This window comes from Lipotes vexillifer, unplaced genomic scaffold (genome assembly GCF_000442215.2).
Source record: "Lipotes vexillifer unplaced genomic scaffold, Lipotes_vexillifer_v1.1 scaffold565, whole genome shotgun sequence".
NCBI lineage: Eukaryota > Metazoa > Chordata > Mammalia > Artiodactyla > Lipotidae > Lipotes > Lipotes vexillifer.
The window spans coordinates 451,122-463,253 of NW_006771554.1; the positions used below are offsets into that span (position 1 = coordinate 451,122).

The following is a 12,132-nucleotide window of genomic DNA, read 5'->3' on the forward strand; positions in this document are numbered from 1 at the left end:
GGGAAACAGGAGAGGTTCTTAGTCAATTATAACGAAAGAAAGAGAATAAAATGCAGCTGTTAGAAGTACAGACACTGCATTCTGGCTTTGTACTGGCTGTGTGGCCTTGGGCAAGTCACCTAACCCTGCTGAGCTTCCATTTCCTCACCTGTACTATAGGGATGCTAACAGCAGCTGCCTCCCTGATTATGTGGACATTATATAGGACAATGCCTGAGAAACTCTTAGCATGGAGCCCGGCACATAAGAAGAGTGAAGCACTCAATGAAACTATTTATTAGGCTCACCACCATCGCAGAGGGTCAGGCATTCGCTGTTACATGTGCACATTGGGGACCATATGGAAGTGGATTCTCTGTGAAGCTAATGAAGTTTAAGCTTCAGAGCCACTCCCAAACCCTGTACTGAATTTTGTATCTGTAAATCTGTATGCTTTTTGTTAAAGACAGCCCCTTAAATAGTACATGCTTCAGGCCCCGTAACACTTGGGCCTGCCCCTGGGTTCACAAATCTTGCTAGAGGGCAGAGCGGAGAGAAGCTTTCAGAACCCCCTGCTGAGGAGAAAGACTCTGTGTTTCATCACTTCTTCCCCAGGGCTCCGCCTGGGGCCTCCCAGACCCATCCAGCCTTCCACCCGTGATGCTTCACACAGTGAGGCAACTTCCTTACTCAGCCCCCTCACGTCAAATCTCAGAAGCTAGCATGGAGATCGCTCCATTTTATAGACAAAGAAAGGGAGACCCAAAGAAGAAAGGAGATTGGTCCAAGGTCCTGAAGTCAGCGAGTGGTCTGCGGTGGGCTAGTTTTTGAATAAGCAACCTAATCCTTACACCAGGATTTACTGTTTTTCTCTTGCATGTCAAGAAAGTCTAATTGCTTGGATAATTCCACACCAAAGAACTTGCCCTGGATCTCCTGACACCACCTCCTTTGTAAAACTTCCTCACCCCCTGGGCCCAAGGAGGGCTCCTTCCTCCAGGCATTCCTCTCTGAACACCTCTCCCAGCTCCCCTGGTCTCTGCTGGTGGTGCTGGGTAATCCACCACTAAGTTACACACTCTCTTTACTTTTACTTTTATGAACATTTACTCTCTCATTGAGGGACAGTGAAACAACTTCCTGGAGATAGAAGCCTTGTCTAATGAGCCTAGTGCCCTCCCATGATGCTGCAAATGGGCTGAGCAGAGGTGAGGGACCCAACAGGGACCTGCAGTACCATCTCCTTCCAGCTCCCATTGGTGGTGACTTTTATCATGACACTCCTGACCTCAATCTGCAGCCTTTGATCTTCTAGGGATTACTTTCTTTGAGAGTCTAGAAACAGGTCATGTTCTGGATTCTGATAAGCCAGGGATTGAATCCCACTCAGCTGTTTGCTGTGTGATTGTGAGCAAGTCACTTCTCTCCGAGCCTCAGTTTTCTCCTCTGGAAAATGGGGTAAATTATCCTCCCCCTCTGAGGGGCACTTTCAGTCTGGATTAAATAAGATGGTGCACATAAAGCAAATTTTAGCACTGCACCTTGCTCCTGGTAAGCGTTTATTAAATCTTGGCCGTCCCCATCATATAAGGCGCGTGGAAATAAGACCAGCCTGTGCGTTCTTAGGCACTTACTGTGTATCAGGCTCAGTTCTAAGAGATTTACATTACATTTAATATTCACCACAACCCAGTGGATTGGCATTATCGTTTCCCCTATGTTTCCAAATGAGTAAACTGAAGTTCAGAGAGGTTAAATGACTTGCCCCAGGTTACACAGCTTGGCATTCATCAGGTGTTCCTTGTGCTTATCAAGTGAAATGTGCAACACAGCGCCAAGTACATAGTTAGAGCTCAATAAAAAGAAATCATTCCTGTAGAAGTGAGAAGATCCAGAAGGCTAGGTGGGACCCAGGCTCCAAGGAGCAGCTAGAAATGGGGAACTGCGGCAAGAGGTGTTCACAGCAGGCCAAGGCAGGGTAAAGGGGGGACGGTCGAGGGGGTCTGGTGAAATCTGTCTAGACTGGGACCTCAGCGGTGTTCCGCCTCAGAGGCTCGGGAGGAGAGGGTCCTGCCTGTTGCGCGGCCGCCCAGGGCGCGGAACTGGGGGCCCACAGGCAAAGGAGGCGTTACCTTGGGCGGGAGGGCGAAGACCACCGGCAGCAGCGCGAGCGGCGTGAACAGCAGCACCAGCAGCCGCCGCGCGCTCCACACCTTCTTAGCCACTGTCGCCAGCGCCGCCATCTGCGCGATCGCCCCGCGGAGCGGGCCAGTCCGGGACTGCCCGCGCCTGGCCCCCCGGCTCCGGCTTATAGCCTGGGGGAGGGTTTGGGGAGGGGACTGCGCTTGGGGACCCGCCCTCTCCCTGCGCCTCCCGGAGGAAAAGGGTGGTGCCTGCTCCCCTGGGACTGGGCGAAAGAGACCCGGGAAAGTTAGGAAAAGTTCGACCCTAGAACTAAGGAACAGGACTCCAGCCCAGAAGGCAGAGTAGCCTCCGGTTTAAACCTCCTGACTTTCCAGCTATGTGGCCTGGGGCAACTGGCTGAACCCTTCCTTACTCTCCCGTGAAAAGGGCCATGCTGACAACTGTAAGATTAAATCACTTACTCGTAATAAGTGGGTTCAGGTACTGGCTCTGCCACATACTAGCTGCGTGGCCTTGACAACTGCCTCTGAACCTCAGTTTTCTCAACCACAAAGTGGGGGTGATGACAATAATGGTCTCTACTAGACAAGAGGTCTGTTGGCAGTTATTGCTGTTGATATTGTTTTTCTTATTTTCTCCCACGGTGGGTCAGTCATCTGTGGGTTGGAGCCTGGAGGAGTCTTTTTGTTCCTCTTGGATAAATGCACAGGAGTACAATCCTGGATTGTTGGTAGTTGCACCCTTGGTTTTTGAAAAAAACGCCAAGCAATTTTCCGGAGTGTTAGCACTGTTTTACATTTCTGTTAGCCATGTATGAGTGAGCCAGTTTCCCCACGTCCTTGCCAGCACTGGGGTGGTATTTTTTATTTTAGCCATTCTGATAGGGGTGTAGAGGTATCTCACTGTGTTTTTGTTTTTGTTTTGTTTTGTTTTTGCGGTACGCTGGCCTCTCGCTGTTGTGGCCTCTCCCGTTGTGGAGCGCAGGCTCCAGACGCGCAGGCTCAGCGGCCATGACCCACGGGCCCAATCGCTCCGCGGCATGTGGGATCCTCCTGGACCGGGGCACGAACCCACATCCCCTGCATCCGCAGGCGGACTCCCAACCACTGTGCCACCAGGGAAGCCCTCACTGTGGTTTTAATCTGCATTTTCTTAACGGCTAATGATGTTTAACATCTTTTCACGTGCTTCTTTGCCATCTGTATATCCTCTTTGGGGGAAATTATTTCCTCCTGTTGTTTACCCACTCTCTCAGTGGACCGTTTTTTCTGCTGTTGAGTTTTGAGAGTACTTTAGATAGCCTAGATACCAGTCCTTTGACAAATACGTTGTCTGCAAAAATTTTCTCCCAGTCTATAGCTTGGCTTTTCATCCTCTTAACAGACTTTTCAAAGAGCAAACATTTGTAATTTTGGTGGAGTCAAATTTATCAAATTTTCCCTTTTTTGGATCATGCTTTTGGTGTCAAACTCTTTGCACAGCCCTAGATCCTGAAGATTTTTCTCACATTTTTTTCTAGAAGTTTGATAGCTTATAGTTTTATGTTTTATATTTAAGTCCATGAGTTAATTTTTATATGAGGTTTAGATTGAGGTGTTTTTGTTTTTTTTTTGCCTATCAATTTGCCTACCAATTGCTGCAGCTTCACTTGTTCAAGAAGTTATCTTTATTCCACTGAATTGCTTTTGCACTTTTGTCAAAAATCAATTGGGCATATTTGGTGGATCTGTTTCTGGTTTCCCTATTCTGTTCCATTGATCTAATTGTCTATCCCTCTACCAATACCACACTGTCTTAATGACTGTAACTGTATAATAAGTCTTGAAAATAGGGACAGTGATTCCTCCCACTTCATCCTTCTTTTTCAAAATTGTTTCAGATATTCTGGTTTCTTTGCATTTCTATGTAAATTCTTAGAATATTATCTATATCTACAAAACTTAAACCTGCATATCGATTTAGAGATAACTGACATCTTTACTCTGTTGGCTCTTCTAATCCATGAACGTGGTATGTCTCTCCATTTATTTAGATCTTCTTTGATTTCCTTGATCAGCATTTTATAGTTTTCAGCCTAAAAGTCCTATACATGTTTTGTTAGATTTGCACATAAGTACTGCATTTTTGAGCAATGTAAATGGTATTCTATTTTTTTCAGGATCCATATATTCACTGCTAGTATATAGAAATAAAATTGAATTTTGTATGTTTATCTTATATCCTAAAATCTTGCTCAATTCATTAATTAGTTCTAGGAGGTTTTTTTTTCTCCTCAAATCCTTCAGACTCCTATATAGACAATCATGTCATCTACAAATAAGAACTGGTTTATTTCTTCCTTTCAGATCTGTATGTCTTGTATTTACTTTTCTTGCCTTACTGCACTGGCTAGAACTTCAGGCACTATGGTTGAATAAGAGTTTGAGAAAGGACATTCTTACATGATTCACAATCTCAGGGAGAAAGCATTCAATCTTTCACTATTAACTATAATGTTAGCTGTAGGTGTTTTGTAAATGCTCCTTTTCAAATTGAGAAAGTTCCCATCTATTTTTATTTTTCTGAGAGTTCTTATCATGGATGAGTGTTGAATTTTATCAAATGCTTTGGGAGGGGGCATCAATTAATATGATCAAATTATTTTTCTTCTTTAGCCTATTAATATGATGGATTACAGTGATTGGTATTCAAGTAGTGAACCAGCTTTGTATCCCTGGGGAATATGCCACTTGATCATGATGTATAATTATTTTTATATTTTGTTGAATTCTATTTGCTAATATTTTATTAAAAATTTTTACATCTATAATCATGAGGGATATTGTCTGTAGTTTTTCTTTCTTTATTGCCTTTGTCTGGTTTTGGTATCTGGATAATACCAGCCTCATAAGTGAATTGGGAATTGTTCCCTTCTCTTCTATTTTCTAGAAGAGATTGCATGGAATTGGTGTTAATTCTCGTTTAAGTGTTTGGTATTATTTCCCAGTGAAACCAACTAGGCCTATAGATTTTTAAATTTTTTTGCAAAATTTTATGTTTAATTTTCTTAATAGTTATAGGGCTATTTGAATTATCTACTTCATATTGAGTACATTGTGGTAGTTTTTATTTTCTGAGGAGTTGGTCTGTTTCATCTAAATTGTTAAATGTTTGCATGTAGAGTTTCTAGTACTCCCTTTTGATGTCTGCAGGTTCGATAGTGATATCCTTGATTCATTCATCCATTCTTGGTTCATTCACTTGGTAACTTGCATCTTTCTCTCTCTTTTTGTCAGTCTTACTAGAGATTTTTAAATTTAATCCTCTTTTCAAAGAACCAATGCTTGGAGGTTGTTTTTCTGTTTTCAATTTCATTGATTTCTAGGCTTATCTTTCTTTTTTCCATGCTTCTCACTCTTCTTTTTCTAGGACATTGAAGTGGGAGCTTAGATTATTGATTTGAGATCTTTTTCACCTTTTCAAATGTATACATTTAATGATAAAAATTCCCCCTCTCTGCACTGGTTTAGCTGTGTCTCACAAATCTTATGTGGTGTATTTTCATTATCATTCAGTTCAATGTATTTTTTATTTTCCCTTGAGATGTCTTCTTTGACCCGTGGATTATTTAGAAGTGGGGTGTTTAGTTTCTAAGTGTTTGGAGATTTTCCTATGGTCTTTCTGTTACTGATTTTTAATTTGATTTCACTATGGTCAAAGAACCATAACCTTGTATAATTTCAATTCTTTTAACTTTCTTGAGGTTTGTATTACGGTCCAGCATAACTATCTTTCTATATGTTCTATAGTCACTTGAAAGAATGTGTATTTTGCTGTTGCTGGGTGGACTGTTCTATAAACGTCAACTAGATTCTGTTGTTTTATGGTATTGTCAAGTTCTTCTATAGCCTTGTTGATTCTCTGTGTACTTATTCTATCAATTATTGAGTCAAGGGTGTTGAAGTCTCTGTAAATGTAGATTTGTCTATTTCTCTTTTCAGTTCTATCAGTTTTTGCTTCACATATTTTGTAGCTGTTGCTTGGCATATACACATTTAAGATTGCTACATTTTTTAGTGTATTGACTCCTTCATTATTATATAATGTCCCTCTGTATCTCTGGGAACTTTCTTTGTTCTGAAGTCTACCTTCTTTGATATTAATACAGACACTTATGATTTCTTTTGACTACCGTTTGCCATATATATTTTTTTATCCTTTTACTTTCAATATGCATATATCATTTTTTTTTTTTTTTTTGCGGTACGCGGGCCTCTCACTGTTGTGGCCTCTCCCGTTGCAGAGCACAGGCTCCGGACACGCAGGCTCAGCGGGCCCAGCCACTCCGTGGCATGTGGGATCTTCCCGGATCAGGGCATGAACCTGTGTCCCCTGCATCAGCAGGCAGACTCTCAACCACTGCGCCACCAGGGAAGCCCTGTATTTGAAGTGAGTTTCTTACAGACAGCATATAGTTGGGTCATGCTTTTAAAAACTCCACTCTGCTAGGCTCTGTCTTTTAATTAGTGTTTTTAGACCATTTACATTTAACATAATTGTTGATATATTAGGGCTTAAATCTGCCATTCTGTTTTCTATATGTTCTCTACCTATTCTCTATCTCTACCTCTATCTCTCTTATTTCTCTGTTTTCTTTTTCCTGCCTTCCTGTGGATTACTTGAACATTTTTTAGAATTCCATTTTGATTTTTACATAGTGATTTTGAGTGCATTTATTAGTATGGATTTTTTAGTGCTTATTCTAGTTATTACATTGTATGTACATAACTCAGCACAGTCTACTGGTACCAATTTCAGTAAAGTATAGATACCTTATCTCCCTTTATGTCCCTTTACTTTACCCTGTTATAGTATTATTATCTTGTATTTCCTCCTCATACATTTAGAACCACATCAGACAATGTCATAATTTTGGCCTCAACCACTAAACATAATTTAGAAAACCCAAGAGGAAAACAGTTTATTGCAGTTACCTATATTTTTGCTTGCTGTGTTCTTTCTTCCTTCCTGATATTCAAATATTCCTTTATCATTTCCTTTTGGTTTACAGAACTTCCTTTAGTCATTCTTTTAGAGTAGGTCCAATGGCAACAAACTCTCTTAGGTTTTCTTCATCTGAGAAGGTCTTGACTTCCCCTTTGTTCCTAAAGGATATTTTCACTGGATATAGGATTCTGATTTGACAGTTTTTTCTTTCAGCACTTGACAAACGTTACGCCACTTTTTTCTGGACTTCATGAATTTTGGTGAGAAATTCGCTGTCATCTGAATTGCTTTTCCTCTAGAGGTAAGATGTCATTTCTCTCTCACTGCTTGCAAGGTGTTTTTCTTTGTCTTTAGTTTTCAGAAGTTTGACTATATGCCTTGGTGTAGTTTCTTTTAGTTATCTTGTTTGGAGTTAACTCAGCCTCTTGAGTCTGTACGTTTATTCTTTTGTCAAATTTGAGAAGTTTTCAGCCATTATTTCTTTGAATACTTTTATGCTCCTTCCTCTTTTTCCTCTCTTTTCAGAACTCCAATGACACAAATGTTAGACCATTTGTTATAATCCCGCAGATTCTTGAGGCTCTGTTCATTTTTTCAGTCTATTTTCTCTCTGGTGTTCAGATTATGTAATTTCTATAGTTCTATCTATAAATTTTTTAAAACTATGATTTTCTAAAAATATGAATAAGAAATAAACTAAATTCCATGGGGTCAGCACTTTTGTAACCTATCTTTGTGTAAGAGTATGCATGAGTTTCATCCACAATGAATCTGTATATACTTGGTCTACTAGCTTTTATATATATATATATATATATATATATATATATATTTATTTATTTATTTATTTATTTATTTTTTTTTTTTTTTTTTTTTTTTTATTTTTTTTTTTGGCTGTGTTGGGTCTTAGTCGCAGCACATGGGATCTTTGTTGAGGCACGTGCGATCTTTGCGTCATGGCTCACGGTCTGCTCGGGTTTCTCTCTAGTTGCAGCGCGCGGACTTCTCTCTAGTTGTGGCATGTGGGTTTTCTCTCTCTAGTTGTGGTGCACGGGCTCCAGGGCACATGAGCTCTGTAGTTTGCAGCACCCAGGCTCTCTCATTGAGGCATGTGAGCTCAATAGTTGAGGCACATGAGCTCAATAGTTGTGGCACGCGGGCTTAGTTGCCCCGCGGCACGTGGGATCTTAGTTCCCCTACCAGGGATCTAACACACGTCCCCTGCATTCCCCTGTACCACCAAGGAAGTCCCTGGTCTACTGTTTAATATGCTTGAACCATTCAAAAGAATCAGATTTACTAAAATGTATAATTGCAGTTTATACTGTTCAAGAGAATTTAATCAAATTAGTGATCTATGTCAAATGCTCAAGGAATGTTGGCTTCATACCTTGCTTATTAATGAATAATAACAGCCAACATTCACTGGGTACTTACTCTGTGCCAGGCCCTGTTCTAAGAGCTTTATATGATTTAACTCACTGAACACAAAAATGACCTTATGAAGTAGATGCTAATATATTCCCATTTTGCAGAGGGGGAAACTGAGGTACAGAGAGCTTGAGTAGCTTATCCAAGGACACACAGCTATTAAGGAGGATTCAAATCCCAGTAGTCTAGCTCCAGAGTCCCCATGCCTAACCATGACATAGTAATGACTAAGAGTATATGTTTTATTAGATATGTTTCATTAGACATGTTTATTAGATACGAGAAATATGACTTTTACGGTGAACATTAAAGTAAAATAACACCTCATCCCCTCAAATATTTGAGAGTTGTCAACAATTTGAGCGTATGCACTCAAGAAGCTGTTTCCTAATACTCAGTACCATCAGATAACAAGGGTCATCAACACTCCTCTAACCATCTAACACAGTGGTTCTCAACCCTGGCTGCACTTGGAATCACCTGGGAAGCTTTAAAAATGCTGACGCCCAGGCACTGCCCTTAGAGAGTCTGATTTAATTGTCTGGGATGTGGCCTGAACATCAGGATTTTTAAGAGCTCCCAGCAGATTCTAATGTGCGGCTGGGGTTGAGAGCCACTTTTGGAATAACTCCACTGCTTTCCAACTCCCCACACCCCTAGAAGCTAATCCACCTTTTGTCAGATTCTGGTGGAATCATTTCCCTGATGCAAAATCTGAGTTGGCTTCTATAACTTCATATCTAGAGACTTCAATCCGGTTCTCATGGCCCTCCTGAGTTCTACCAAAATTTTGCCACTTAATATCTCCAGGGCCCGGGCGTGGTCTGTGGTAGGTGCTCTGTCAATGTTTACTAAATGAATATTTCAACACCAGACTTGGTTTTCCTCATCAGTAAACTTGGGGCTAATCATACATACCTTTCATTATTCCTTTTATTCAATAAATATTGACTGCATAGCAACTATATACCAGGCTATGAATACAATCATGAATAAGACCAAAAATTTAAAATCTCTGCCTACCTGGAACTTTCATTTAGTTGGCGGGGGATGGAGTTGGAGGAGACAAATGATAAACAAATGAGTAAAATGTATTATGGCATAAAGATGAGAAGATGACAAGTGCTACGGAGGAAAATGAGGCAGGAGAGGGAGATGGCTTGTGATGGGGGGGGCGGGAGTACCATTTCAGATAAGGTGGTCAGGGAAGCCCTGGGTGACTAGGTGACTAAGGGCCTTAAGCTAAGCAGAGACCCAAGGAAAGTGGGCGAGTGGACCCTCTGAGTATGTGAAGGAAGCATTCCAAGAGGAAGGAAAAGCCAAGTGCAATGGCTCTGAGGCAAGAGCAAGCAAGACCTGGCTTAGAGTCATCAAGGAACTGGGTACAGACGTGTGATCAGAAGGGCAGCCAGCGACTAGAAGACACAGGATCTTGAAAGGCTGAGTAAGGATTCTGCATTCTACCCTGAATGACAAGGGCAGCCACTGCAGGGATTTAAGCAGAGTGACAGATTCTGCTTTCATTACGCTAGTAACAGATTTACTTAGATATAACTGACATAGCATACAATTCATCCGTTTAAAGCCAAGAGGTCAAGAGTTTTTAGTATACTCACAAAGTTGTGCAGTCATTACTATAATCGATTATAGAAATTTTTCATCATCCTAGAAAGAAACCCCACACCCATTAACAGTCTCAACCAACCCTCAATCTCCCCCCAACCTCCAAAGCCCTAGATAACCACTGATCTACTTTCTGTCTCTCTAGATTTGCCTATTCTGGACATTTTGTATAAATGGAATCATACAATATGTGGTCCTTTGTGTCTGGCTTCTTTCACTTAGCATGATTTTGTTCAAGGTTCACCCACGCTGTAGCATGTATAAGTACTTCTCTCATTTTTATGGCCAAATAATGTTCCATTGTATAAATATACCACATTTTATTTATCCATGCATCACTTGATGGATATTTAAGTTGTTTCCACTTTTGGGCTATTATGGTAATGCTGCTATGAACATTTGTGTGCAGGTTTTTCTGTGGACATGTCTTCACATCTCTGAGGGAGGGACAGAAAGGAGCTGTCATTGAGACCAAATTAGATGGTGGAATATTTCTCAACACCTGAGAGGCAGACCCGTAAGGAAACACAGATCATTTTATGTTGTACTAGACGGTATTTAAATAACATTTAATCTCACAGAGTGAAAGTGATTCCCTGTGTCAATTTTCTTTAACTCTTCATTACACCACGGAGAGGGTCTTGGCTGGGTGTTAGTGTCCCTTTAACACCTCATCACTTGGTAACTCTCTTTGTAACAGCCAAAGAAGATTTCAAGGCCAGAGACTTCGACATCTTGCTGTGACTGGACAGCACTGGTTTCTTTTTATTTTATTCATTCTTCTAATTACTTTTGACTTAGGACAAGTGATTTCTTTCTTTCTTTCTTTCTTTTAAACTAAAGCCCATGATTTTAAAACAATCCTCCTTTTAAGTTAAATCTATTGAAGTTTACCATGTGAAGCAACTCAAAGAAAAACACTAAGTAACTCTTAGTATGGGAAGTGCATGGTTATGGCAAAAGTCCAAAAATTGGATGCAAAGATCTGAAATTTGGGAAACCAAGAGATGGCAAGAGAAAGGCCCTGGAAGAGGTGCAGTGCTCACTTCCTATCCAGGTCATGCTGCCATGATTCCTGTAAACCCCTAGGGCAAGTTATTTCCCAATGGACCCTTTGCAGGCTGTTATGAAACCCTCTCCCATGTCCTTTCAAGTTGGAGACCTGACCTTGAGCCAGCCCAATAGTCGGCTTCATCAAAGGTTCTAGCCAGGTTAGTGTCAGACAGCCTTGGATGGTCAGCGAGGCCCTGCAGAGAGCACTTTGGACATGTGAGGCCTGGGTGTGGGAGGATGGGGTGCTCCAAACCAGAAAAATGAGTCCTGGGAATTTGGACCAGCTGACATCATAGAAACTCAAGTCCATTCCCCAAAGCCCAGAGGCAACTGGGACCAGGGTATATCGCACCGAGCGCCCCTGGACTGGCTCCCTGTTTCTGGAACCAGCTGAGAGATTCAGAATACAAATATCTTCTATTAGAGCAGAGGTTTCAATCTGGTGACTCAAATGTAGTAATAAGAATAATGATAGCATTAATAATAGCAAGCACATATACTGCACTTAACTATGTGTGAGGCACTGTTTGCAGCACTTTACATGTATTAATTTATTTAATCCTTATAACAATCCATTTTCATTACCTTATTGAGCCTGTCACACCGCACTGGATGAAGCAACACTCAAATTCTGGCTGTACCACTTGCTTGTTATGCAACCCTGGGCAAGACGTTTAATTCCACTGGGCCTCAGTTTCCTTATCTGAAATGAGAACAAAAATTGTATGGAACTCATAGGGATGTTGGGAGGATTAACAGGCGAGGGTATAGCACAGTACTTGCATACGGTAAGTGTGCAACAATTGGCCATTGTTATTCTGCTTGTGGCAGATTTTCCAAGGACAGCACCAATATATATCTTCCATCCTATGTGTGCATCCCATATGCTCCTCTTACAATGTGATTAACACTTCG

The 12,132-nt window shown here is 41.2% G+C and overlaps 1 protein-coding gene across 1 annotated transcript in view; it reads right to left on the bottom strand.

Annotated features, from left to right (window-relative positions):
* The window catches only part of SLC13A3 (solute carrier family 13 member 3), a 77,145-nt gene extending 74,891 nt beyond the window's left edge, over positions 1 to 2,254 (bottom strand). Inside the window, exon 1 of the mRNA XM_007446926.1 lies at positions 2,112 to 2,254. Coding sequence (XP_007446988.1) covers positions 2,112 to 2,222 — 111 coding nt within the window. The 5' untranslated portion in view covers positions 2,223 to 2,254. The remainder of the gene's footprint in view (positions 1 to 2,111) is intronic.
* Between the last annotated feature and the right edge of the window lie 9,878 nt (positions 2,255 to 12,132).